A 27,886-nucleotide genomic window follows, 5' to 3' on the forward strand; every position below is an offset into this window, starting at 1 on the left:
CTCTGGACTGTGGGCTGTCTATTGGACAAGCCTGATTTACACCATCTCATACAACCACCATTTGCCAAACTCCACGTACCAATTACATGCTCAAACCATGTTAAGAACTGACTATTTCAGTCAGTTAAACATCAGTGGAGTACAAATAAATGATTTAATTCCTATCAGTCACTGATGGCTGCCAACTGCTACATAAGATAGTGAAATTGATAAAGTTGTTGCGCCTGTTGTGCCGGATCAAAATCCCTTGACTAACTGTTTGTGAATTGTGGGAAGAAGTCTTACAACACCAGGTTAAAGTCCAACAGGTTTATTTGGTAGCACAAGCCACTAGCCCCTGATGAAGGGGCAGTGCTCCGAAAGCTAGTGACGTGTGCTCCCAAATAAACCTGTTGGACTTTAACCTGGTTATAAGAGACTTCTTACTGTGTTTACCCCAGTCCAACGCCAGCATCTCCACATTGTGAATTGTGGACCAGTTTGGCAAGCTGTGCTGTAGCTGTTTTACAGTGACTACAAACTTCCCCAAAGAATAGTCGAATGTTCAGCCCAAAATAAACTTGCATCTAAAGTGCCAACTCACTATAATAGTGATAACTTATCAAATAAACTGGATAATGGCTTCTTAATAGCGAATATAGAATCTGGCATAACTACTCTGGTTCATCCGGCAGCTAAACACAATCCTCTTTAGGTGACTGCAATTGTTTGACACAAATCATTTTCTGTGGGTACAGCAGTGAGAAATGAAGGATGAAGATTGCTGAGCAGGATACGGTTTACTCAGTGCACTGTAAGTCAGTGGCTTTCATTGGTAAATGGACTGGTAACTGCACAATTACACTGACTACTTCAGAAAGCGGGCAAATTGAGTTGACATCAACATACCCTCTATAGATTGTCAGAACAGTAAATCAATAAATTCTCTCCAAAAGATTACTCTTTCAGCAGATTGACTACATCAAAGCTGTCTCAAAATGATATAGGGAGCAGCGTCTTAACTGAAGGGCTATGGGCCCAGTGTCCTTCTGTGTTGTAACTTTTCTAAGGTTTCAAGTGTGGACAAAATGTACAATAATAATGCAACTTGGTTTACTCCAAATTTAAATTGAAACAAAAGTGGATTGCCTTACTCATTTGTCGGTCTCCATAGCTGATGGCTTCTGCCAGCGGGCTCCATCCCTGAGCATTTTTCACCTTTACTACAGCGTTGTGAGCTAGAAGTAAATGGGCACACTCTGCAATCAAAAAATGTACAGGTACAGTGAGTTGAATCAGAGAGCTATAATGCACAATACATTTTGAATAACCAGCTCCAACTTCACTTCAAATGGTAAGAATTTAACAGCTGTTTTGTTATATTCAGTTAATATAATATGAATCACCAGCAAGTGGATTTTATTCATCCAGCTTGTTTAAATGAGTAATAAATGCTTCGTCATTACTTAGCAACTTTGAAGTATCAGTGAGCGTCTTTGGTGAAAGCAATAAAAACATAGGAGTTAAAGAAAATGAGAATTAGCATTCAAGCTGGGAATGTCAATCAAATGTTTAGTTAGCAAAGGCAGTACAAAACTGTCAGACGAGGAAAGGTTTAGATTTAAATCTCCAAGTTAACTCTCAGTTGGGGTGCAAATAAACGTACATAGCATAATTGGCTTCATTACACTTGGATCAGGAAATCGGAATTATGTCCGTATGGCCTAGACTAGGTAGTGATGGCCTCACAGTTGAGTGCTTGGGCAACATGGACTTCTCCGCACTCTCAAAGAACATTTTCATGGGCAAGGTGGAATGATATTCCACACCACACCCCACTCTTTGAAGATGCTTTCTTCTAAGTGCAAAGCAAAATAAATAAAAATCGCAGGAAAGGTGACTGAATTTCTTGGCATTTTTGTTAATATTGCAGAAGAGCTCCCATGGCATGACTCACAGTAAGTCCAAGGATAAACTGTTCAAAAGAAAAACCTGAACTTTATACTATATAAAATCTCACAATGCACTATTTTACTAGTAAAATGGAATCATGTTTAAATGTGCCATTTCCTTTAAAAGGTACAGCCTAATGATGAAGTAAACAGAACAAGATCAACCAACTTGAATTGCTGTTTAGTGAGGCAAGATTTCAAGCTCCAACATGAAACCACGACCAGTCTGTTTTTACCTTGCATACTTTCAAGCATGAGATTGGAGAACCGAATCAGTAAAAACAACAATTACGCAAACCATAACACTGAAGCAAAAAAGGACATGAATCAAATGCATATTTAACATTTTGCTTTTAGTCTTGGTACAATTGCAATTTTTTTTTAAAACGTTCTCTATTACCTCCCTGATCACTTCTATTGCCACACAAAATACAGGGAATTTCAGACTATGAATACGTAAGACTACGATCAGGTACAAGTGGATCAGCTTTATTAGATACATTTTTATGAGCAAACCATTCTCTAAAGCCACAATACAGAAAAATTTAGCTATACGTGTTTTATTCTTCATATGAAATTTCCTTAAACAAGTATCTTTTATAAAAAATTACATTTATATTATGCAATGTCCGCAAGTTTTAAACACCTTAGTTTTTGAACGCACTTATTTAGAATGTCTCTCTTCTGTACATTTAAAAAAAGGACTCGTTTCATTTCAATTGTAATATATTCAAAACAATGAAAAATGGAACTTGCACTTAAGTATCTTTCAAGTTTTCAGACATCCCAATGAATTTTATTACTAATTATGCACGGTTGATACGGAATCGCTGCTATCTGGATGAAATTTACACAAAGCATAGTCTCACAAACAAGGGCGAGATGCATAATTAGTTCATCGGTTTTAGTGGTGTTGGTTTAGAACTAGTTTTGGCTTGGACACAGAACTTCTCTGCACTCTGTGATGCCACTTTGGCTACACCCAAGCAGAAGACAGAATCTTGATCTAAAATCTCATCTGAAAGGTGGAACCTTCAACAATACAATACTCAGTATTGCAGTGGAGAATTATCCCAGGCTATGCGCTAGAGTCCTGGAGTGGCAAGAGTAGTCAGAGTCAAACACCCAACCACCTAACAAAGATGATAAATGGAGAATGAGTACAATCTAGATTGGAAGTGAAGGAATTAAGCAACGGCCAGAACATGCACAAACTGTGCAATTGTCTACTGATTAATACTTAATCCTTCAAACCCACAAAGCCCCTTCTTGTAATGGAGCCAAGGTGCCAAAATTAGTTGCTTATATAACTTCAAAAAATGTAACTCACTTTGCTGGTCTGTGTTTGGTTGCCGATGCTTACTTTTTAAAGTTTCCATCAATGGCCCAATTTGGCTTCAGATTTATACAGGCAGACCGTTGCTAACCCCACAGGCCTGAGTGTGTTACAGAATGGTTCAGCGTCAGCAGAATTAGACTGTATTTAATGAGGGAATTCTCCAAGATTCCAAAAATATTTTGGTACGAATTAAATGACAACTGGTCAGTTTGATTTATGCACCAACCAACTATAAAAACAAATTTGAACCATACCAATTTGAAGCTGAAGCCTATTCGTCTTGCATATCAGGTACTTACAACCTTTCAAATTTAGAACCAAATAAAGTTTGCTCTTGTACATATATACTTCATTGCCATGCAGCTGAAAATACATTTACAGCAAAAGTTTAAACTGAACTTATTAAATGGCAAGTACATAAACACAATTTTACAATTAGCAGCTAAATCGAAAACCAGAAACTATTATACACAAGAGGCCAATAGTGCAGCAAATTCAGAAAATTCAAAATAATCTCAGAATTTACTTTTGTGCCATCACTTGGGCAAAAGATTATCAATTTTTAGACTAAAATTTTCACGGCTCTTCCATTTCATACATTTACAAATGAAGATTTTGAAACACTAACAGAAGATGGTAATATAATGCATTTATTAAAAGCACAAAAATCAGTAATTCTATTGCACACAAAATTAAGCCGTTGTATTCTGTTAAAAGTGATGTAGTCTGCACTGACGGTTTTGATCTTGGGATATAATGCCAAGCAGTTTTCCAGTAACCAAAACAAAGAAAATAGATTTTGGGAGGGGCAGTGCTCGGCAGTAACTACAATTTCGTAAACATTGACACATGCAGGAAGCTCATATGGAGTACAAATATAGACGGATTAGATAGCTTTCAAGACCTGGTTTTAATCTGTAGATCATAGAATCATAGAAACCCTACAGTGCAGACAGAGGCCATTCAGCCCATCGAGTCTGCACCGACCACAATCCCACCCAGGCCCTAACCCCGTATCCCTACATATTTACCCGCTAATACCCCTAAGCTACGCATTTCGGGACACTAAGGGGCAATTTAGCATGGCCAATCAACCTAACCCGCACATCTTTGGACTGTGGGAGGAAACCAGAGCACCCGGAGGAAACCCACGCAGACACAGGGAGAATGTGCAAACTCCACACAGACAGTGACCCAAGCCAGGAATCGAACCAGAGTCCCTGGAACTGTGAAGCAGCAGTGCTGCTACCGTGCCGCTTTTATATAAAATTTTGCAATTTTATATAAAAACTGAGAAGCATGACTAATAAATTGCAGACAGTTCTGCTGCTCATTCCTTCAGTTATTTAAAATTAATAGGGTTAAAGCAATTAAATATAAGTCATGAGGTCGATTCTGTAAGGACAATGATCAGATAGCCTTTTAATGCTATCAAAATGCATCCTCAAACTATTTCCATTGGTAAAAGCAATTTCAGAAGCTGTATAAAACAGATGACAAGAGTATTTCAACTGGTCATTATTACTTTCGAAGACCCATGGCGGTGGAGGTGAAGGGAGACCTGAGGAATTTCTACAGTATTGATAATTTCACATTTAATGTCAGCTTCTGTGCAAAACAATTGCACAAGAATACTACAGGAGGAACCACAGAAAGTACAATGTTGAAAATGACAAAAAAGGTACAAGCTAAATATCCTGCTGTTCTAAACAAAACTGGAATTTTTAGGCCTTATTAGTGCAGCATGAGGGTGTTGTTTTGAACTGTGGGTCAAAAGGTTTTTCAAGATCCACAATCCAATAATGATGGCTATATCTAACTAGCACCTGCACCTATTTACAACTCTCAGGCATTCCTCTATCCTTTAGCTCTCATTTTCCTTAGTCCAAGAAACTTTTCGAATATTCTGGATCCCAAATACACTGCAAGCTGTGACGGGGATAATATTAGCGAGAGCCAAAACCTGTTAACCTAACTTGGTACCATTCCCACTGCATATAGTGCTCTCTGGGTCTGATTAACAGACTCCAATGTCGCCCAGAATAACTATGGCTGTTTAAGTAGCAACAACCACATTCTCAAAGGGGTCACAAATGTTCTGAATATTTCTGGGATTTGGATGAAAAATATGTTTTGTCTCATTCATTCTTAGGAATCTAGTGATGTGTATACAGGTTTTAAATGTGCACCCATGTGCAACCAGGAGTATGGGAAAGGGGAATTCTGGATATTTTGGCTAGACCCAGGTCACAGCTATTATTTTCATGACCTAACATCAAGATGGTATTTCGTTTTGGGAAATGCAATTTAATTCCTTCCTTATATTCAAAAGAATTAATTTGAAATTTCTTTAAAAATTTCATCTAGTTTGTTTCTTGAAGCTAAACCATTGGCAATTGCTCATCTCATAAAAGCATCAACATGTGAAGAAGAAACGTATGGAAGTTGATTAGAAAGCAATAATAATTAATTTGTTTATTTTCCTGAAACGTCAACTCTTGGGGCACAGGCCAATGCTGATTGCCCTCCTTACCTCACCTAAGTGACCATTCCTCATGCATCATTCTGGCGAGTTCACATAGCTGGTTAAACATTTGGCACCCAAGCCTGGACTTCATTCCCAACAGATGTCCTCATTAAAACATTGTCCAGCAGAGGCAACTGGATAACCATCAGAAACCGGATCTCTGGCTGCTAAACCCCTATCTTGTCTACGAAGGTCAAAATTAACTACAGGACCTATATTGTCAGATCAGTTAACGTAGCACAGTACAGTCCAGGAAATGAACTGGAATATCTGGCTGTTCACAGATTTTCTCAACTAAAGTATTGAGAAAGATTAGCCTTTATACTTCATACAAATTTGGCATCAATAAAACATTACACCCTGGCAAATACTGGATAAGGTGATGAGGTCACAGAAGTTTTCCACATCAAACGAAACTGGCATAAAATAAAGTTAGGAGGCACAAGTTCTGTAAGCACATCAGGAAGTTACAAAAAAAGGGAGAGACAGATTAAATGGAAGTTGATATGAACAGGTATGAGGTCATGCACATTGGAGACAAGACAAACAAATTAGAACATTTTCTTGTTGTCAAGAAGCCAAAGAACAAAGATTTGGGTGCACAGGCACAGATCACTAAAATCCAGTGTGCAGGTATAAGGCAGCTAATAGAATATTGGCCTTTATTTTTGGAATACAAATGGGAGAAAAGTTATGCTTCAGCTGTACTGTTAGAGACCAGGTAAGAAACTCCAAGGTATATTATGAAGTCAGCCTAGACCCTAACTTTTTTCTTTGATTTTGGCATTAGGGTGAGCATAAGATGTTTCGCACAATGTATGATCCAATGACCCATTCAGAAGCTTTTATTAAGGCAAAGTTTAAGAACACATAGCATAACAAAAGAATTAGCATAACTTTTACCAAGTAAAATACATAAACATGACAAAGCACAATTCTTAACAGCTATCCATCTCTATAGTTCCAAGGTAAGCTGTATCCTCAGACAAATCATATTTCAGAACCAATTAGCAGCAAAAGGATATGCTCACGTGGATGCCAGATTTCCAGCCTTTTAACCCCTCAGCCTCCGTCCTTCCAGGGAGAACAATACCAATTTATTCAATCTCTCCTCATAGCTAATGCCCTTCATGCCAGGCAACATCCTGGTTAAACCATTTTTGTACTCTCTCCAAAGCCGCCACGTCCTTCTGGGAGTTATCACTTTATTATTTTGAACATCCCTATCAAACCCTCATCAATTGTCTCAGTTCAAGAGAGCACAGCCTTGTTATCTTTTCTGTTTTCTATACGCGATTTTAAAAAAACAATCCTTTCGAACTCGGGTAATTTAAAAATTGGGAATGGACCTTTCAGCCCCTCAAGCCTGTTCTACTACTCAGTATAGCTTTATTTATCCATATTCTGTGCTGCCCAAGCCCAATTTTGGGTAACAGAAGGACACCTGACTTCTGAGTCTTATGAAGCAGATACCAGAGAAGGATATATCCTCAAACAGCAGAATCTCAGAGTAATAAACTTAGTCTCTGGCGGATCCCAGTCTTCAGAGAGAGAAAGGCCTTCTTCACTCTGCAGTTTCCAAGCAGCAACTGACTTGATTTTTCTGTGCAATCCTAGTTTCACCCAGTCACGTGACCATAAGACCATAAGACATAGGAGCGGAAGTAAGGCCATTCGGCCCATCGAGTCCACTCCACCATTCAATCATGGTTGATTTCAACTCCATTTACCCGCTCTCTCCCCATAGCCCTTAATTCCTCGAGAAATCAAGAATTTATCAATTTCTGTCTTGAAGACGCTCAACGTCTCGGCCTCCACAGCCCTCTGTGGCAATGAATTCCACAGACCCACCACTCTCTGGCTGAAGAAATTTCTCCTCATCTCTGTTCTAAAGTGACTCCCTTTTATTCTAAGGCTGTGCCCCCGCGTCCTAGTCTCCCCTGTTAATGGAAACAACTTCCCTACGTCCATCCTATCTAAGCCGTTCATTATCTTGTAAGTTTCTATCAGATCTCCCCTCAACCTCCTAAACTCCAATGAATATAATCCCACGATCCTCAGACGTTCATCGTATGTCAGGCCTACCATTCCTGGGATCATCCGTGTGAATCTCCGCTGGACCCGCTCCAGTGCCAGTATGTCCTTCCTGAGGTGTGGGGCCCAAAATTGCTCACAGTACTCCAAATGGGGCCTAACCAGTGCTTTATAAAGCCTCAGAAGTACATCCCTGCTTTTGTATTCCAAGCCTCTTGAGATAAATGACAACATTACATTTGCTTTCTTAATTACGGACTCAACCTGCAAGTTTACCTTTAGAGAATCCTGGACTAGGACTCCCAAGTCCCTTTGCACTTTAGCATTATGAATTTTGTCACCGTTTAGAAAATAGTCCATGCCTCTATTCTTTTTTCCAAAGTGTACGACCTCGCACTTGCCCACGTTGAATTTCATCAGCCACTTCTTGGACCACTCTCCTAAACTGTCTAAATCTTTCTGCAGCCTCCCCACCTCCTCAATACTACCTGCCCCTCCACCTATCTTTGTATCATCGGACCTCACTTGTCAATCAACCTAATGAAACCCGACTCCGCAAAGAAACAGGGGAAAACACTATAATAACAGAAGCCTGCATTAGTCCCAATTAAAACAAACATTGTAGCAATTATGCTGCTGCAGTAACAAAAGGATGTCAGGTACAGACAAAACAGCACTGATAATAAAATAAACTGCTAAGACAGATCCTGCACAAGAAACATGACCGAAATATATTTCTTAAAGGTACAGTATCCCCACAGTACAGGGCCATAATCAGAACCCTTCATGAATGTTACATTCAGTTTTGGGCACTACACCTAGTAAGGGATGTACACAATTTATATTTACTTGAAAGGGTCAAGTCACAAGAACAGGTTGCATAAACTTGGGTTTGGAAGGTTGAGGGATTATCAAAGTGTTTGAAATGATAAATGGATTAAATAGAGTACATACATAGAATTCAATTTCTCTAGTGGAGGAATCCGGAAAAGGGAACAGTTTTAAAATTACAGTAAGACTGTTCAGAAGAGAATATTTTAAACAGTGGTCAGTGGGAATGCAGAATTCTTTCCCTAAAAGGCTATGGATGTTGGGTTCAATGAAATCTTCAAGATGGAGATTGTGTTTTTTTAAAAATTAGGTTTGGGCAGCAAAGAATATGGATAAATAAAGCTATACTGAGTAGAACAGGCTTGAGGGGCTGAAAGGTCCATTCCCAATTTTTAAATTACCCGAGTTCAGAAGGATTGTTTATTTTTTTTTAAATCACATATAGAAAACAGAAAAGATAACAAGGTTGTGCTCTCTTGAACTAAGACAATTGATGAGGGTTTGATAGCGGTGTTCAAAATAATGAGATAACTACCAGAAGGACGTGGCGGCTTTGGAGAGAGTACAAAAATGGTTTAACCAGGATGTTGCCTGGTATGAAGCGCATTAGTTATGAGGAGAGATTGAATAAACTGGGATTGTTCTCCCTGGAAGGACAGAGGCTGAGGGGCAACCTGATAGAAGTTTATAAAATTATGAGTATAGATAGGGTGAACAGTTTTTCCCAGGACAGAAATGACAATTACAAGGGGGCACAAGTTCAAGATAAGGCCGGGGGGGGGGGGGGGGGGGGGGGGAGAGAAGAAGGGGGGAAAGGTTCAACGGAGATGTGCGGGGGCCTGGAATGCATTGCCAAGTGAGGTGGAATGTTCTGCCACTAGTGGCAGTTAATACATTCAAGATGATACTGGATACTTAAGGTTCATGTGGGGAAAGTAGTAAAATTACAAGGAAGCAAGAAGTGGATGTAAAAATTAGCATCCAAGAAGGGTGCAAATTAACTGCAAGTCAGATAGGACTGAAGCATTTCTTCTGTGTTAAAATTATGAATGCTTTTAAAACAACTTTCTATACTCACATGTGCATAAAAACTTTATGCTCAAGTCTTTAGTGCGCGCTCCAGGGAAAAGATTATTTTATACATGAATTGCTTATTATTGAAATGTTCCTTTGGTCTGCCCAACACTTAGCTTCCATCAATAAAATATATAATGCAAAAGAAAATCTGCCAATTGTTTATTGAAAGACTATGTAGTGCAAAAACATATTTTAAAAATTCTAAGTAATGAAATTTGTAATAAGGAACTATGCCAAAATCAAACCAATGTTTTTGTTTTAAGTTGATCAATACTAATTCCAAATGGGATATATCACACTTCCCTCAAACTATATGACAGATCACATCATACTTCACGTACTTATATGAACAACATTGCAGATCAATGATACTCAATAACATTTTGTTGAGAAGTGCTCAACAGCCTTCTTGGAAATAATCTGTAAAATGATGGCAAGTAAATGTATGTTCATATTTATCCAGGAAAATATGGTGAAGCAAGGCCAAAAGAGGGAGACAGCATAATTAACCATGATTATGAGCACTGCGCAAGTTGCAAAATATATGCAGTGCTTGAAAACTGGTGCTTTAGCATGGCAATTTTAAAATCCAGTGTCCCTGCAAAAAAAAGGATTTTTGAAACTTGTCTCCCATTATTCTTTGGGAAAAGACAAAGTGAATAAACTGCTGCGTGATCTGTCACCACTTCATTAAAAGGTGAAGAAAGAGTGTAGACAGGCACAGGGGAGAAGATAGAAAGTGCACTGCAACGTAGTACATGAAGGAGGATCCAAAGGATTTTACATCACAGAAGCATCAATGTAGACCATGCATCTTGGTCTTAATAGGGCTCGTCCAAAATGCAAAATTAAAAAATACCCATTTCTACCTCAGAGATAAGTCCTTCTGAGAAAAATAGAAAGGCTGGAGGTATACAGCAAGTGAAATCAGCATCTGTAGAAAGAAAAGAGAAGCCAAGATTCTGGGTGTAACCAATCATCAGAATTGGAAAAGTAAAAGATGAACAATTATTTAAAAATTGTGTCAGAACAAAAGGAGAGGGCGCAGCAAAAAAAAAATGCAGATGAAAGGAAGCATTGGTGGGGTGACTTTCAATTTACTTTAAAGGAAATACAGCTAAATAGTTGAGATGACTTCCTGTCCATTGCAGAGGCAATATGTTGACCTCTTTTTAGGGCAAACCAAATAAACAAACTCAGATTAAGTCAGGATGAACCGGCTTCTTTGCCAAACACTCCCTTCTGTTGGAGGATGGGAGGAGTACATAGTCTGTTTCTAGTTCCACTATTCCATGGGTCACAGCATATATTTAAATGATTTTTATAGCCAGCTATATGCCAAACTTGTGCTTTATCTGTGAATCTCAATGAACACTCAATGCCCAGGTTTCTTCAATGAACATCAAAATTATTAGTTTATAATACCAGACTTATCAAGTTAAAGGCAAAGTTCATTAACATTAGTATGAAAAATGAAAGTGCAATAATTATTCAAAATACCCTAACCGTCGCATATGAAAAATTAAGAGAATTAAGAAAAGATAAAAAATAAATGTCTGAAGGGAAAGGGACAGGTGATGGAATCTGGGTTATACGGTTGTTCTCTCAGCACTGGTCTGTGGAACAATCAATGACTTTTGCACTACTCTGCAGGTGAGCTTCACAGAAAACTTGTAGTCCATTAATTTCAGAACATACAGTGGCTTCAGAGCAACATTTTGCTTTTGACTGTGTCTGGAGCTTCAGGAGCTAGTGTGTTTGTTACCCAAGTTGATCCTTCTTGTTCGCAACATACTGAACTTGCTGTTTCCTACCTCTTCACATTTTGTAATAATCTTTCCTCTGGACAATATTTAGTCTGACTATAACAAAGGTTCCTTAAGTCTTCAATTTTAACCTCACTTCTTTTTGGAAGATCCTAGTGATACTGGGTGGGTCTGTAAGTACAGGGGTGACAAATGCAGGTGTGGGGGAAGAGAAGAGAGAAGATGGAATGACAATTGGAGATGGAGTCACAATACAGTATTGTCAGAACAATCTGCACCTTTAGCCTACTTTTCTTCTCTTCATGTTTTCTGCGTGCACCCTATTTTTACCAGCTTCTCTGGTTTCAGTTTTAGACCATCCACCTCACATTGCTTCAGGCATTCACATGTTTGCGGCTTCACTTACCAGTATGCCCTTAATTTATTTTGGTTTTTTCCCATTATTTTGTGCAATGATAATTAGAGCAATGAAAACCCTATTTGTCCTTTTAAAACAGACCACAAGTTGTACAAGCAGAAATTGCCATTTTCCCCTCTTTTGCTCCAAATCCATTCCAAACCTTATTTATTTTTCACCTTACAGTTCTGATAGAAAGTTGCAAAGTATCTTCAGTTCTCTGCACAGATGCCAACTTGACCTGATGATTGTCTCTAACATTTTCTGCTTTAATATTTCATTTCTAGCAGGTGCAAGACACTTCTGGTCAATTCAAGTCTCCTCTCCTCCAAGCTATTTCAGTGATGTCATAGGTAGGAACTATCGATACTAGAAGGCAGTTCTACATGCTTTAGTAGGAGAATACAGCTCTAGTCCAGCCTTGAAACTGATCTCGGACAACTAAATCCCAGTTATACTTCAGAACTTATAACAAACACAAGTGCTCACCATTGCTCATATTGGTATGTTTGTCTAGTATTAAATAAAAATTTGCCTTCCAAGCAACTTATGTTCAAACAGAACTTTTGAAATAATAAAACACCCAAAGATACTTCACACAAGTAACAAAACAAAATGACACCCAGCCACAGGAGGAGATACAAGGTCAAGACGATCACAAGCTTGTTTAAAAGGTAGGTTTTAAGGAAAGTCTTAGAACAAAAGCAAAGCGGAAAAATGGACGGAGCTTAGGGTTCAGGTAACCACAGTAAAGGAACAGCCAGCAATGGCTGAGTGACTAAAATTGGGGGTGCTAGGGGCCAGTTTTTAAAAATGTTTATTCTTTCAAGGTGTGGATGACGGCAGCATTTATTGTTCATTCCTAATTGCCCTCGAGGTGGTGGTGGTGAGCATCCTGGCCAGTCTTTCCTCGAATATTTTTCCATCCACACGTGGAATGAATGTTGTTATAAGTTCCAATATAAAGATAATGTGTGGATGCGCACCACCAATAGAAACGAAAAGCTATATTTTTTAAATTTCCAGAGGTGCTACCACAGCAAGCAGAATTATAAACACTGAAGTCACTGACACAATAATACACTAGTTCATAAATTAACTTTAAAATTGAATTCAGTAAGTCTACTATGGCGGCACTGGAATACACCTCTTGGTTCAGGATCATAACCACCGAAGTGGCCTTGCGGCATGGGGGAGCAACCCTGTCTCTGAGCTAGAAGCGTCTGGTTCAATACCCATTCCAGGGCTTGACCACCATTATGTGCATGTATAGTGTGGCCTAGCAGGTTGAGTACCCAACTGCAAATCCTTCCAATACATGGCAAGAGGAGGCGAGATTCTTGGTCAGCCAGGTGATGGAAAGAACATTGGAGCCTCTATCATTTCCATCCATAACTCCAAACGACAAGATGCATGTTAACAGCTCTAACTCGTAGTGATGTGTTGCAGATCACTACAACCACTATTCAATTCAACTTTGTCATTGTATAATGCATAAAAACAAAAAGTGAGCAGGCTCCCAAAATACAAAAATCAAATGCAGTAGTCATTATAAAATAGTGCCAATAGTCAATATTGCACAATGCCCATTGCCTGGGAATTTGTTACATTACCATTCAAGAGAAAGGCTTATTAGTTTTTATATTTTAGCTTGTATTTCACAAAAGTTAAACGGGTAAAGAGGGCTCAAGACCTCTTTCAATTTGACAAGCACTATATAAAAGCTAAGGAGGCTTGCTTTTTGAATTAGAAAATATACAAAAAGCTAACTTTAATTTTTCAGCCCAGTGTTTTCTTTACATAAAACTGCTATTATCGGTGAAGAAAATAGTTCAGTAAGCTCTTCAGATAAACAATCAGACATGGGTAGTGTCTCTGGCAATTTGAGGAGCAGTTGCTCTTCTCCGTCCAAAGATGTGCGGGTTAGGTTGATTGGCCAAGCTAAATTGCCCATTAGTGTCCCGGGATGTGTAGATTAGAGGGATTAGCGGGTAAATATGAAGGTTAGAGGAATTAGCAGGTAAATATGTAGGGATATGGGGATAGGGCCTGGGTGGGATTATGTCGGTGCAGACTCGATGGGCCCAATGGCCTCTTTCTGCACTGTAGGGGTTCTATGGTTGAACTGGGGGGTGAAGGTCACATGTGCTTGTAAATTAGGTTAATGAAGAAGAGGGAAAACAACATTCGAGAACTGGGGAAGAGAATGCTGTGGTGAACAGTGATGAAGGAAAATGACTGTTGAGGTAGCTTTTGGGGATGCTGTGGTATTTATTCCAGATTTTTAAGACTAAAAATGTGAAATTTGAATTGTTAAACCAATACATCATTTTTTTTTTAACGTGAAATGTCTCATGAATACAAAAGTGAATTGGGGAGAGGTAATATTTTTCAAAAATGTCCTAGGTTATAACTTCACAATTACCTATGCATAATCATTTGGAGATCTGGGCTAGGAATCAAAAACTTGTACGAACTCCATAGAAATTTTACAAAATATGTTGGATGTATTTGGGATCAATCTAACAATTTTGCAAAACCAGCTGTAACAAAATACCTAGATCAGTGGTATTGGCTGGTCCAAAATTCTTACCAACTCTTAAGGACTCTTTTCAACTTGCCTCCTGATGCTACCTCCTTCCCAACTCATCACTTTCCTCCCTGACCCTCCTAATCACGGCTTTGTCCCTTGATCATCCCGTTTGTTGCCTCCTTACCCAACACACTTGCTGTGGGAGAGCTTGAGGAGAGAAGGGGCATTGTGCATGAGGATTGGCAAACAGGTCGTAGGAAAGACGAGTGCTGACCGCTTTGGACTCCAGGAACACAAGTGAATTTCAGCTGTTAATTCCACCTGATAATTTCCTGTCATGGAGGAGTCTACAAGCTTGTTGCTCAGCAAATAGATTTGCAGCAAAGCTTTGCTGTCAAGTTTGTGCAAAGGCCCCCAAAATCTTACAGATTGGAGCTCAGGTATATTGTTGGGCCAGAACAGAGGTATGTTTGAATTTAACTACTAATCCCTGACCTGTTAATATTTACTATGGGCACTAAGCATCCAACAAGGTTAGGTATTCCATTTCAAAGCAATATGGTGATGAGGAAATAAACCTCAAAAAATATTACTTAACTCCAGTTGCATGACTCAAACATAGTACCAGGAAGCTCCTGGTAATACGGCACAAGAGATTTGGCTGGCTCGTTATATAAACATTGGAATATCATTACAACAGAAAGCAGCAAATATGCTTGCAAAACATGAGATCAATTAAAGCCCTGTACCTGCAAAGTCTAGTAGCTTACTAACACAACAGATTCCAGGAAATGTTACATCATGTGTAACTGAAGTTCTGGGAAACATGCAAATAATTAAAACTGCCTCTTAACTAAATATTCTACTAAATCAATAGCATTAAAAGAATTGGAATTGGTCACTTTGCAGATGTATAATCCAAATAAACTTTTTTGATAAGACTCAAAAATGAACTACCACAAACTTTTACAACAAACTATGTGAACTAAACTGCGTAGATCTAATATTAGTAATAATAAAATTCAGATCACCAAGATTAATAAAGATATATTGTCTCAGTGCGTTGAAAAGCTGATGACTGACTTAACTCTTCACACAATAACAGTTCGTATGATTAAAACTTGAGGTATGAGGAAAATAGCAACACTTCACTTTGGTATCTACATGAAAATGAACAGCTGATTTCTGGACAGCATATAGCTCGAGGTAGGATTTCTTTTCTCTTTAAAAGATCATTTTTTTAAAAACTCTATGGATTTAGGGTGTGGGGAAAGGGGAAAGTGTCTGGTTGAGAAAAAGACAGCCAATATTAAGATTAAAGAGGAACTTGGGATACAAAATGGGATTCGTGTTTCACATTTCATAATTCGGACAAAAAAAAAGCAATCATTCCTGTTTTAATCTGCAAGAAGTATCAACTACATATACATATTACAAGGTATTAAGAGAAGATGCTACTCGTATTTTTGCCATATATGAACCAAAACTATTTTAGACAAACAATTCTACAGACATCTTTCAATTAACATATTCAAAGTAAGTTTCAGTTATCAGAGGAGCTTTAAAAACTGCCAACCACATAAAATTGACAGTAATTATTAGTGTTCAAGCAATGTGCTAATTCCATTCTGAGATAACAAGTACTGTTCAGCTTTTTTAAATAACTAACCAGATTTATATAATTCAGTAACTGAAACATGTTACATCTACGCTGTGAACAAAATGTAAACGTACTAATCAGATCATGTAGCAATGACCTAATTTATCTTGTTACAATACACCATTCACAACAAAACTGTTTCAATTCAAGAAGCAACATTGTTTTTAGCATTTAAGGTGTGGTACAATCAGGTTCTGATCAAGCTCACAGCTGAAGATGAAAAACAATACCATACTGTACTTTTTTGTATTGAGAAACTGCTTCCTGACAAATCCTGTCATAACATGTACTCAAGAAATTAACACATTTAAGTTAGGCAATATGCACAAATACTGCAAAAGATGCAACACCATTATTCTTCCAGGGTCTTACTCAGTTGGTTGGAGGAAGTTCGTGCAATCCAGAGTGCAAAATTTCTTTGCCAACTTGTACAATATAACTATAAGCATCTCAGTCACCAAAAAAACTAGCACAATGAAGGATTCCAAGTACATATTTCTCATAGCCTCATTAAAAAAGTGAAGGTAGAAATGCTCAACTAGGGAATAGCTCATTTCAGTGATTTAATAAGGTTCTGTCAAAGGATATTGCACTAATGCAAAAATGGAGGGCATTCAGAGAGGTGACAGTTCAGATGCAAAGTATACTATTTTGAAGGGAAAAAAGTAGAACTTTCAAAAGCCAGTGTGTCTGTAATAACCTCACCAAGGCCAATCCTGCAGCTTAAAACAAAAGAATGGCCACGTCGGCAGCTTACAACAAATCAAGGCCTGTGCTCTGAAACTACATAACCTCGGTCAAGGCTGAGTGTGCGGGTTTTAAACTCCCACCACTTGTCTCTCATTGGGCGAGCTCCCAGTGGCTCAATAGAGAAACTCCATGAAGCCCATGGGGAGATCTATTAATGATGCTCCAGGTCTTTTATGGCCACGAGAACATCATCCTAGAGGATAAAGAAAAAGATTAGCAGACAACGTTAAACTGAAACCCAAAATATTTTATATGCATATAAACATACAAGTCCAGAGATGTGCTGGTTAATGGGTTGGCTATGCTAAATTGCCCCTTAGAGTCCCAAAATGTGTAGGTTAGCTGGAGTAACCATTGTAAATGTAATGGGGGGGGGGGGCTGGGTAAAATGCTCTGCTGCTGAGTTGGTGTCAACAGCAGTGTCAGTGGATACAAGAGTAGTGCCTGAGGATCATAAGGTTTCAAATGTTATACAATTATTCAAGAAGGGAGAGGGGAATAAACTAGGAAACTATAGGCCAGTCAGCCTAATGTTTATCAGGGATTAATCGGAGACCCCCAGCATGGATGTGTTCAAAGCAAACCAACTCTGACAAAGGTGCCAGAATTCTTTGAAGTAGTAGCAGAGTTGGTTCAGCAAGGTAAAGTAGCAGATGTATATATAGGCTTTCAGAAAGCATTTGACCAAGTGACGGTAGGCTTATTAAGAAGCTGGAAGCCCATGGTATTAAGGGGACAGGGGTCATTATGGATATTGAATTGGTTTTGTGACAATGAGCAAAGGATGGTGCATACTGAGAGATGATTTACACTGATATTCTTCGAGAGTCAGCCTTGGTGCCATTGCGCTTTTTAAATTTCAAACAATCTAGGCTTGGATGCAGGAAGTAGCATTATAACGTTTGCAGATAGGAATCTTGGTAAAGGAGTATATAATGATGAAAAGTTATAGGCTTCAGGATGACAAACAGGATGGGGAAATGGGCAGAAAAATGGCAGATGAAGTTCAATGCAGAAGTGTGAAACGATGTACTTTGGGAAGACTAATATGGAAGACAATGTACTTAAAACTGTGCCATTTATAGTGCAGAGGCCCTTTGATATCCATATATATGATCCTTGAACATAACAGGGCAAGTCGATAAATTGGTTTACAAAGCAGAGGATTAGAATACAAAAAGAGAGATTATGTAAGCACTCTACACATCCTTGGCTGACCCTCAGCTGGAGTACTGTGCACAATTCTGGGTGCCACACTTCAAAGATCTGAGGAAGAGTTTAAGGATTTATTTTTCTCTATTCTTCTATGGGATGTGGGCATTGCTATTAAGGCCAGCATTTGTTACCCATCCCTAATCGAGTGGCTTCCTAAGCCATTTCAACTGAGTGGTTAGCTAAGCCATTTCAGAAGGCAACGGTCAAACATATTGCTGGGGTCTAGAGTTACACGCAAACCAAACCTTCACTCATAAGTGAACCAGTTAGGTTTTTAAACAACAATCGGCAAGTGTTTTATGGTCGTGAGACTAGCTTTTAATTTGAGATTTTATTATTACTTTAGATCTGCCAGCTGCCATGATGGGATTTGAACCAACATTCTCAGAACATTAGCCTGGGCCTCTGAATTACTAGTTTGTTGACATCACCACCACACTACCATCTCCCCTAAATAGAGATGAGGGACTTGTAGTTGAGTGGAAATTGGAGAAGTTAGGACTATTCTTCTTGGAACAGAGAAGGTAAAGAGGTTACCAAATCGGAATTTTTATAGAACAGTGAGAAAAAATATTTCCTTTGGTGTATGAATCAACACCAATCACTGGCAAAAAATTGAGAGGGGATACAAGGACAAAGTGTTTCAGTACCTAACAACTGAGAAGAAAACTATGTACCAAGGTGGTGGAAACTGATTCTATAATTAATTTTAAAAAGGGAATTGGAGGATGTTCCGGAGGACGAGAAACTTACAAAATCATGGACAAAAAGTGGGAATATACAACTAAGCACAAGCACCCTTTCAAAGAGCCAGTGTGGTCACAATAGGAAAAATGGCCTCCTGTGTGAGAAGTTTCTATGATTTTATCCTAGCTGCCTTACTACTGGCACACTACATAATATGTATCAATTGTTTATTTTTAAAACAATAGCGCTAATCCAGAAATGTATCATTTCATAATTTTCCTGTGTGTTTCTATTTCTCACCATTGGTTGCACTGTGTCTTTGAATATAGCAACTTTTCATTAAAACTGGCTTTATCTTACAAATCAATATAGACAAATAGAAAGTAGCTGTAGGTCATTTGGCCCATCAAGCATGCTCCAATATTCAATATGACCATGGTTGATCCTCTAATTGACTTGGCCTCTGCAACCTTCTACAAGAGAATTCCACAGGTTCACCACCCTGAGAGAAGAGGAAACAACATCCCTGCCTGCAGTCTGCCCTGTAATAGAGGTTTATAGCATGGAAACAGGCCCTTCAGCCCAACTTGTCCATGCCACCCAGTTTTTAACCAATAAGTTAGTCCCAATTGCCCATGTTTGGCCCACATCCTTTGATACCAATCTCACCTATGTAACTGTCTAAATGCTTTTTAAAAGATAATATTGTACCTACTTCTGCTACTTCTGGCAGCTCGTTCCAGACACTCATTGCCCTCTGAAAAAATTGCCCCTCTGGACCCTTTTGTATCTCTCCCCTCTCACCTTAAACCTATGCCCTCTAGTTTTAGACTCCTCTACCTTTGTAAAAAGATGTTGACTATCTAGCTGATCTATGTCCCTCATTATTTTATAGACCTCTGTAAGATCACCCCGAAGTGTTCCAGACTATCCAGCCTCTCCTTATAACACAAACCATCAAGTCCCAGTAGCATCCTAGTAAATCGTTTCTGCACTCTTTCTAGTTTAATAATATCCTTTCTATAATAGGGTGACCAGAACTGTACACAGTATTCCAAATATGGCCTTATCAATATCTTGTACAACTTCAACAAGACGTCCCAGTTCCCATATTCAATGTTCTGACCAATGAAACCAAGCATGTCGAATGCCTTCTTCACCACTCTGTCCACCTGTGACTCCATTTTCAAGGAGCTATGAACCTGTACCCCTAGATCTCTTTGTTCTACAAGTCTCCCTAACGCCCTACCATTAACTGAGCAAGTCCTGCTCTGGTTCCATCTACCAAAATGCATCACATCGCATATGTCTAAATTAAATTCCATTTGCCATCCATCAGCCCACTGGCCCAATTGATCAAGATCCCGTTGCAATCCTGGATAACCTCCTTCACTGTCCACTGTGCCACCAATCTTGGGTGTCATCTGCAAACTTACAAACCATGCCTCCTAAATTCTTAACCAAATCATTAATATAAATGACAAATAACAGTGGACCCAGCACCGGTCCCTGAGGCACACCACTGGTCACAGGCCTCCAGTTTGAAAAACAACCCTCGACAACCATCCTCTGGCTTCTGTCATTCAAGCCAATTTTGTACCAATTGGCTACCTTACCCTAGATCCCATGAGATTTAACCTCATGCAACAACCTACCATGTGGTACCCTTCAAAGGCCTTGCTAAAGTCCATGTAGACAACGTTGACTGCACTGCCCTCATCTACTTTCTTGGTTACTCCTTCAAAAAACTCAAATTCGAGACACATGGTTTTCCACTCAAAGCCATGCTCATTGTCCCTGAAGCCCTGCCAGAATTTTATATGTTTTAATGAGATCCCCTCTATTTCTTCAAAATTACAGTGAATATAGACCCAGTTGACCCAGTCTCTCTTCATACGACAATTCTGTCATCCCAAGAATCAGTCTGGTGAACTTTCGCTGAATTCCTTCTACAGCAAGTACATCCTTTTGTAGATAAGGAAACCAAAATTGCACACAATAGTCCAGGTGTGGTCCACCAAAGACCTGTACAGCTTCAGTAAGACATTCTTCCTCCTGTACTCAAAGCCTCTTGCAATGAAGACCAACATACCATTTGCCTTCCTAATTGCTTGCTGTACCAGCATGTTTGCTTTCATGACTGGTGAACCAGGGCACACAGGTCCCTTTGTACATCAACATTTCACAATCTATCACTATTCAAATAATATGCTGATACTTGGTTTCTCTGCCTGAAGTAGATAACTTCATATTTATCCACGTTATACTGAATCTGCCATAACATCCTCTTCACCACTCATTCCCACCAAGTTTCATGTCATTAGCAACCTTGGAAATATGATGACATTTGGTTCCCTCATCCAAAACATTGATATATGTTGTGAATAACTAGGACCCAAGGAGTGACCCTTGTGGGACACCACTTGTCACCACCTGCCACTTCAAAAAAGACCCATTTATTCCTATGTTTCCCATCTGCTAACCCATTCTCAGTACATGTCAGTATAATACCCCCATCTCATGCTTCAATTTTGCACACTAACCTCCTCTTGTGGGATTTTATCAAATGCTTTCTGAAAATCCAAATGCACCGCATCCACTGGATCACTCCTAGCTATTTTATTAGTTCTGTCTTAAAAAAACTCCAGCAGGTTTATTAAACACGATTCCCCTTCCATAAATCCATGTTGACTTTGGCTAATCCCATTGGTATTTTCTAAGCGTCCTGATATCACATTCTTTATAATAGATGTTAGCATTTTCCCTACTGCTGATGTTAGGCTAACCAGTTCATAATTCTGTCTTCTCCCCAATCCTTTTTCAAATTGCGGGGTTACTTTCGCCACCCTCCAATCTGCTGGGACTGTTCCAGAATCTACAAAATAATGGAAGATGACAACCAACGCATCAACTATTTCCATGGCCACCTCCTTTAGTTCCCTGGGATGCAGATGATCAGGCCCAGAGGATTTATTGGTTTTCAGTCCCGTTAATCTTTCCAGCACTTTATCCCCACCTTTGAGAACTAACACCTAACCACTCAGAGTACCTCGCCTAATAATCTGTAAAAACAAATGTGAAGTGGTACAATCTGCTCTTCAGCAACTTTGTGGTTAAATCAAAACTCCCTGACACTCTCCAAAGTCAATAAGTAACAATTTATCTAACAGTGAACAAGTTCACTAAACTATTAACAAACCGAATAAAACAGGATTCTAATAGAATGCTGTTCAGATAAATACAATTCCCACTTACTAACAAAACAAAAGAATTTTAGTTGCTCTCTAAATTACAACCAGGTTTTGTGTCTTCTGGAATATTCTGGGCCTTCTCGGTTGATTCTTCTTCAGTACCTTCGCTATCAAGATGGTCCTTTCTATTAAGACATAAATGAAGCTAACAGCTGATATTCTGCCAGTTGTTCTCTGCTTTTATACCACTGCCCTCTTCTTTTTATACTTGTGATGACATCAATATTTCCCACAACAGGATTGCTCCTAGGTTGCCAAAAGCAAATTTAAATTTAATAGGTTCTTGGTATCCAAGTCCCTAATTCAAATTGATTGGCTGAATTGAAAAAATTCAATTTTTTGGTAACCCTGTTGCTTGGCCTTCCGATGCAAGTATTTCATTTAGGATGTTTTATTTTGGACACTATATGTACTTGCATTTTTAAAAAACTTTCCAAGCACAAAAAAGGCACCACCTTTTTAAAGAGGGACCATGTAATGTTTTTTCCCCAGCATTTTACAATTTTACAAACACCAATCTACAATTACTCTACTCAACTTTGCAACAACTAGTAATACTAATTTCCTTCAATTCCTTGAACCCTTGGTTCCTTAGCATTTCTGGGAAGTTATGTGCACCTTCCTCAGTGAAGACAGAACAAAGAACAGTAAAACACAGGGCCAGGCCCTTCGGCCCACCAAGCCTGTACTGACACATGACGCCTTTCGTCTCTATGTGGTCCGTATACCTCTGTTCCCTGCCTATTCGTGTATCTGTCAAGATCCCTCTTAAACATTGCTATTGTATCTGCTTCTACCACCTCCGCTGGCAGCACATTCCAAGCACTTACCACTGAGTAAAACAGTTAGACCATAAGACATAGGAGCAGAATTAGGCCACTCAGCCCATCAAGTCTGCTCCGCCATTCAATCATGACTGATATTTTTCTCATCCCCATTCTCCTGCCTTTTCCCCATAGGTTCTTGATAAGGGAATCAGAAGTTATCTCTTTCTTAAAAACACTCGATGACCTGGCCTCTACAGCCTTCCACGGCAAAGAGTTCCAAAGATTCACCACTCTCTGGCTGAAGAAATTCCTCCTCATCTCTGTTTTAAAGGATTGTCCCTTTAGTCGGAGGTTGTGCCCTCTGAGTTTAGTTTTCCCAACTAGTGGAAACATCCTCGCTACGTCCAGTCTATCCAGGCCTCGCAGTATTCTGCAAGTTTCAATAAGATCCCCCTTCATCATTCTAAACTCCAACGAGTACAGACCCAGAGTCCTCAACCATTCCTCATACAAGAAGCTCTTCATTCCAGGGATCATTCTTGTGAACCTCCTCTGGACCCTTTCCAAGGCCAGCACATCCTTCCTTAGATATGGGGCCCAAAACTGCTCACAGACCAAATGTCTCGATATGAATGCTAACATTGCATTTGCCTTCCTAACTGCCGACTGAACCTGCATGTTAACCTTAAGAGAATCTTGAACAAGGACTCCCAAGTCCCTTTTGTGTTTCTGATTTCCTAAGCATTTCACCATTTAGAAAATAGTCTATGCCTCCATTACTCCTTCCAAAGTGCATAACCTCACACTTTTCCACATTGTATTCCATCTGCCACTTCTTTGCCCACTCTCCTAACTTGTCCAAGTTCTTCTGCAGCCCCCCGCTTCCTCAATACTACCTGTCCCCCTACATATCTTTGTATCATCTGCAAACTTAGCAACAGTGCCTTCAGTTCCTTCCTCCAAATCGTTAAATGTATATGGTGAAAAGTTGTGGTCCCAGCACTGACCCGAGGCATACCATTCGTCACCGCTGCCAACCTGGAAAAAAAACCCTTTATACCCACTCTCTGCCTTCTGCCACTCAGCCAATCCTCCAACCATACCAAGATCTTACTCTTAACACCATGGGCTCTTAACTTATTTAACAGTCTCCTACGCAGCACCTTGTCAAAGGTCTTCTGGAAATCTAAATAAATCACTTCCGCTGGCTCTCCTTTATCTAAATTCCTTGTTACCTCCTCAAAGAACTCTGATTTGTCAGACATGACCTCCCCTTGACAAAGCCATGCTGACTCAGTCCTACTTTATAATGCACTTTCAAGTACTCTGCGATCTCATCTTTAATAATGGACTTTAAAATCTTGCCAATGACCAAAGTCAGGCTAACCGGCCTATAATTTCCCATCCGCTGCCTCCCTCCCTTCTTAAACAGCGGTGTTACATTTGCTACTTTCCAGTTCTCTGGTACCCTCCCTGCCTCCAGTGATTCCTGAAAGATCACCGTCAATGCCTCCACAATTTCCTCAGTTCTCTCTTAGAACCCTGGGCTGTAATCCATCCGGTCCAGGTGATTTGTCCACCTTTAGACCTTTCAGTTTCCCCAGAACCTTCTCCTTAGTGATGGCCACTACACTCGCGTGTGCACCCTGACTCTCGGAGCTTTGGCATCCCACTGGAGTCTTCCACTGTGAAGACTGATGCAAAGTAACTATTCAATTCCTCTGCCATTGCTTTGTTTCCTATTATTTCTTCTCCAGCCTCATTTTCCAGTGGTCCAATTGCTATTTTTGCCTCTCTCTTACCTTTTATATATTGAAAAAAACAAACCTCTTCCTATCTTCTTTTGTACTACTAGCTAGCTTACGCTCATATTTCAGGAGAAGATGAAATATGAGTGCAAGCTAGCTAGTAATATAAACAATTGCCTCACATCTCTTTTAAATTTTCCCCATTTATCTTAAACATCTGTCCCCTAGTAACTGACATTTCTACTCTGGGAAAAAGACTCCAACTATCCATGCCTCTCAATTTTGTAAACTCCTATCAGGTTGATCACCTGGCCGGGCTTATTCTCCAATACCAAATCTACCCTGGTCCCCCCATGCCGACACTATAGTTAAGAAAGCCCACCAACGCCTCTACTTTCTCAGAAGACTAAGGAAATTTGGCTACGACTCTCACCAACTTTTATAGATGCACCATAGAAAGCATTCTTTCTGGTTGCACCACAACTTGGTATGGCTCCTGCTCTGCCCAAGACCGCAAGGAACTACAAAAAGGTTGTGAATGTAGCCCAACCCATCACGCAAACCAGCCTCCCATCCATTGACTCGGTCTACAGTTCCCACTGCCTCGGCAAAGCAGCCAGCATAATTAAGGACCCCACGCACCCCGGACATCCTCTCTTCCACCTTCTTCCGTCGGGAAAAAGATACAGAAGTCGGAGGTCACGTACCAACCGACTCAAGAACAGCTTCTTCCCTGCTGTTGTCAGACTTTTGAATTACCTTGCATTAAGTTGATCTTTCTCTACACCCTAGCTATGACTGTAACACTACATTCTGCACTCTCTCGTTTCCTTTTCTATGAATGGTATGTTTTGTCCGTATAGTGCGCAAGAAACAATACTTTTCAATGTTAATAATAAATCAAATTCAAGTCAAAAGTAAAGGCTAATCGAAGCTTTTACATTACTTGCAGGTTTACTCGTACTATTTTTCCACTCCAAGTCCTCCTTCACTGATTCAAAACTGCTCCCAATCTTTAAGCTTGTTACTAGTAGCTTTACATGACTCTTGGATTTAAACTATCCTTTAATTTCTTTTGTTAGCAAGGGTTGGGCTTTTCTTGGTGAGTTTTGCAACAGTTACACATTCCTTTCTAATACAATGTATACATTCAGTTCTTAAATATTAGCCATTGCCTAGCCACTGTCATTCCTTTTTTAAAAGGAAGTTTATTTATTAGTGTCACAAGTAGGCTTACATTAACACTGCAATGAAGTTAGTGTGAAAATCCCCCAGTTGCCACACTGGTGCCTACACCACTCCTACACACGGAGAATTTAACATGGCCAATGCACCTAACCAGCACGTCTTTCAGACTCTTGGGAGAAAACCTATGTAGACACGGGGAGAATGTGCAGACTCCACCCAGACAGTGACCCAAGCCGGGGATTGAACCCGGGTCCCTGGCGCTGAGAGGCAGCAGTGCTAACCGCTGTGCCACCGTGCTGCCCAAAAATGGAATTTGGGCTTCCTTCGAGCCGGAATTGAATGAGCAACCCAAGGATGTCAGTTTGAATCATCTACGGTCCTCTGCTCTACCAGCTGAGCTATCAAAGGGGAACATTTAATGAAGGCCTCAATCTATCTTAGCCAACTTGTGCCTCATATCTTCAGTTTCCATTTAGACTTCTTCACTTTCCATCCAAATCAAACATGGGCTCACCATTTATAACCAAAGAAATAGAAAATTAATTGCCTAATTCAACTGAATGCTTGACAATTTCATTTACTACAAACCGCACAGTTTCAGAGTATGGAAATGACTGCCACCTCTTGAAAATTATATTGCTTTTCTTTAAAAAAAAGTTTTTATTTATATAATGCCTTTCATGTCATTTCAAAGTGCACAAGCATTAAAAGCACAATTTAACAATAAGCTACACAAGGAGATATTAGGAGAGACAACCAAAAGTCTGGTCAAAGTAGTAGGTTTTAAGGAGCACCTTTAAAAGGAGGAAAGAGGTTTAGAATTCCAGAGCCTTGGCAGCTGAAGGCAGAGCCATTTTGGAGGAATAATTAAAATTAAGGACATTCAATAGAGCAGAATTAGAGAAAAGCAGACATCGGTGGATTGTTGGACTGGATGAGAATCCTTACACTGGGGAGAGATGAGGCCCTTGGTGGTGGTGGTTTTGGGGGGGGGGGGGGGGGATTCGTCGTCATCTGCGGCTAGGATTCGCCAGTCTTGGTGTTGGAAAATGGAGATTTGCTTCAGTGCCAAACTCTCTGTTCTCACTGGCAGAACATCAAAGAATTCCAGCTAATGACTTTGCCCTTCCCAATATTTAATTGAGGACACCTTCACTCTTCCAGTACTGGATGTTGGACAAAGCAGTTTAACTACTTGGAAAATATTTTAGCTGCTAAAGCTAGTAATTGTTTCTTCCTTAAGTGAATTGAAGGTTTGGGTTCAGTTGCGGCAAAATAAATGCTTTATTTTTAAACCATGGCATTATTAGATTTAAAAATGAAATCACATCAGTGGATTTCGGTATGGACAATCTGCTTTTCCATGTCCAATGCGTCTCCATCAAAATCCCAAACAGCTGGAAAGCTGCTGTCATCAAACCCATCTTTTAGCTGTTTCCTTTATCAGACATCACAGTCATAAAGCCATAACTGTGTACTTATAATAAAGTCATAGAAAAATCAACTTTTTCTTCTCCAGTCCAGCACACTGTTTATTCATTATTTGTTGAAATTTATGTTTTCATTTCCTTCCTGCTCGACTTTGATTTGTCACTTGTGATTTGAGCAGATTTCCACTCCATCTAACGAAGGAGCAGCACTCCGAAAGCTAGTGGCGTTTGCTACCAAATAAACCTGTTGGACTTTAACCTGGTGTTGTTAGACTCCTTGAGGACTTTGATTTAACCAGCAGACTTTAGGCTATGAGCCCAAATTACTTTGGTACAGACTGTTTTACAAACTCACCTTTTCCTCATCTTAAAGTTCCTACGAGTGTCCTGCTACTAAACATATTATAAAATACCTTATTAGTTTATTTGAACTGTGGAATTCAGATTTATCACCTACAATCAACAGCCAGTTCCAACAAATATTTAGAAAGCAAAATAATATGAAGTCATAGAATCATAGAAACCCTGCAGTACAGAAAGAGGCCATTTGGCCCATGGTGTCTGCACCGACCACAATCCCACCCAGGCCCTACCCCCATATCTCTACATATTTACCCACTAATCCCTCTAATCTACGCATCTCAGGACACTAAGGGCAATTTAAGCATGGCCAACCAACCTAACCTGCACATCTTTGGACTGTGGGAGGAAACCCACGCAGACACAAGGAGAATGTGCAAACTCCACAGACAGTG

General features: G+C 39.6%; 1 protein-coding gene across 1 annotated transcript in view; it reads right to left on the minus strand.

The window, feature by feature from the left end:
• The window catches only part of ankrd13c (ankyrin repeat domain 13C), a 94,300-nt gene that overhangs the window by 44,826 nt on the left and 21,588 nt on the right, over positions 1-27,886 (minus strand). The window contains exon 3 of the mRNA XM_078218456.1: positions 1,134-1,238. Coding sequence (XP_078074582.1) covers positions 1,134-1,238 — 105 coding nt within the window. The remainder of the gene's footprint in view (positions 1-1,133; positions 1,239-27,886) is intronic.

Source organism: Mustelus asterias, chromosome 8, assembly GCF_964213995.1.
Source record: "Mustelus asterias chromosome 8, sMusAst1.hap1.1, whole genome shotgun sequence".
Taxonomy (NCBI): Eukaryota; Metazoa; Chordata; class Chondrichthyes; order Carcharhiniformes; family Triakidae; genus Mustelus; species Mustelus asterias.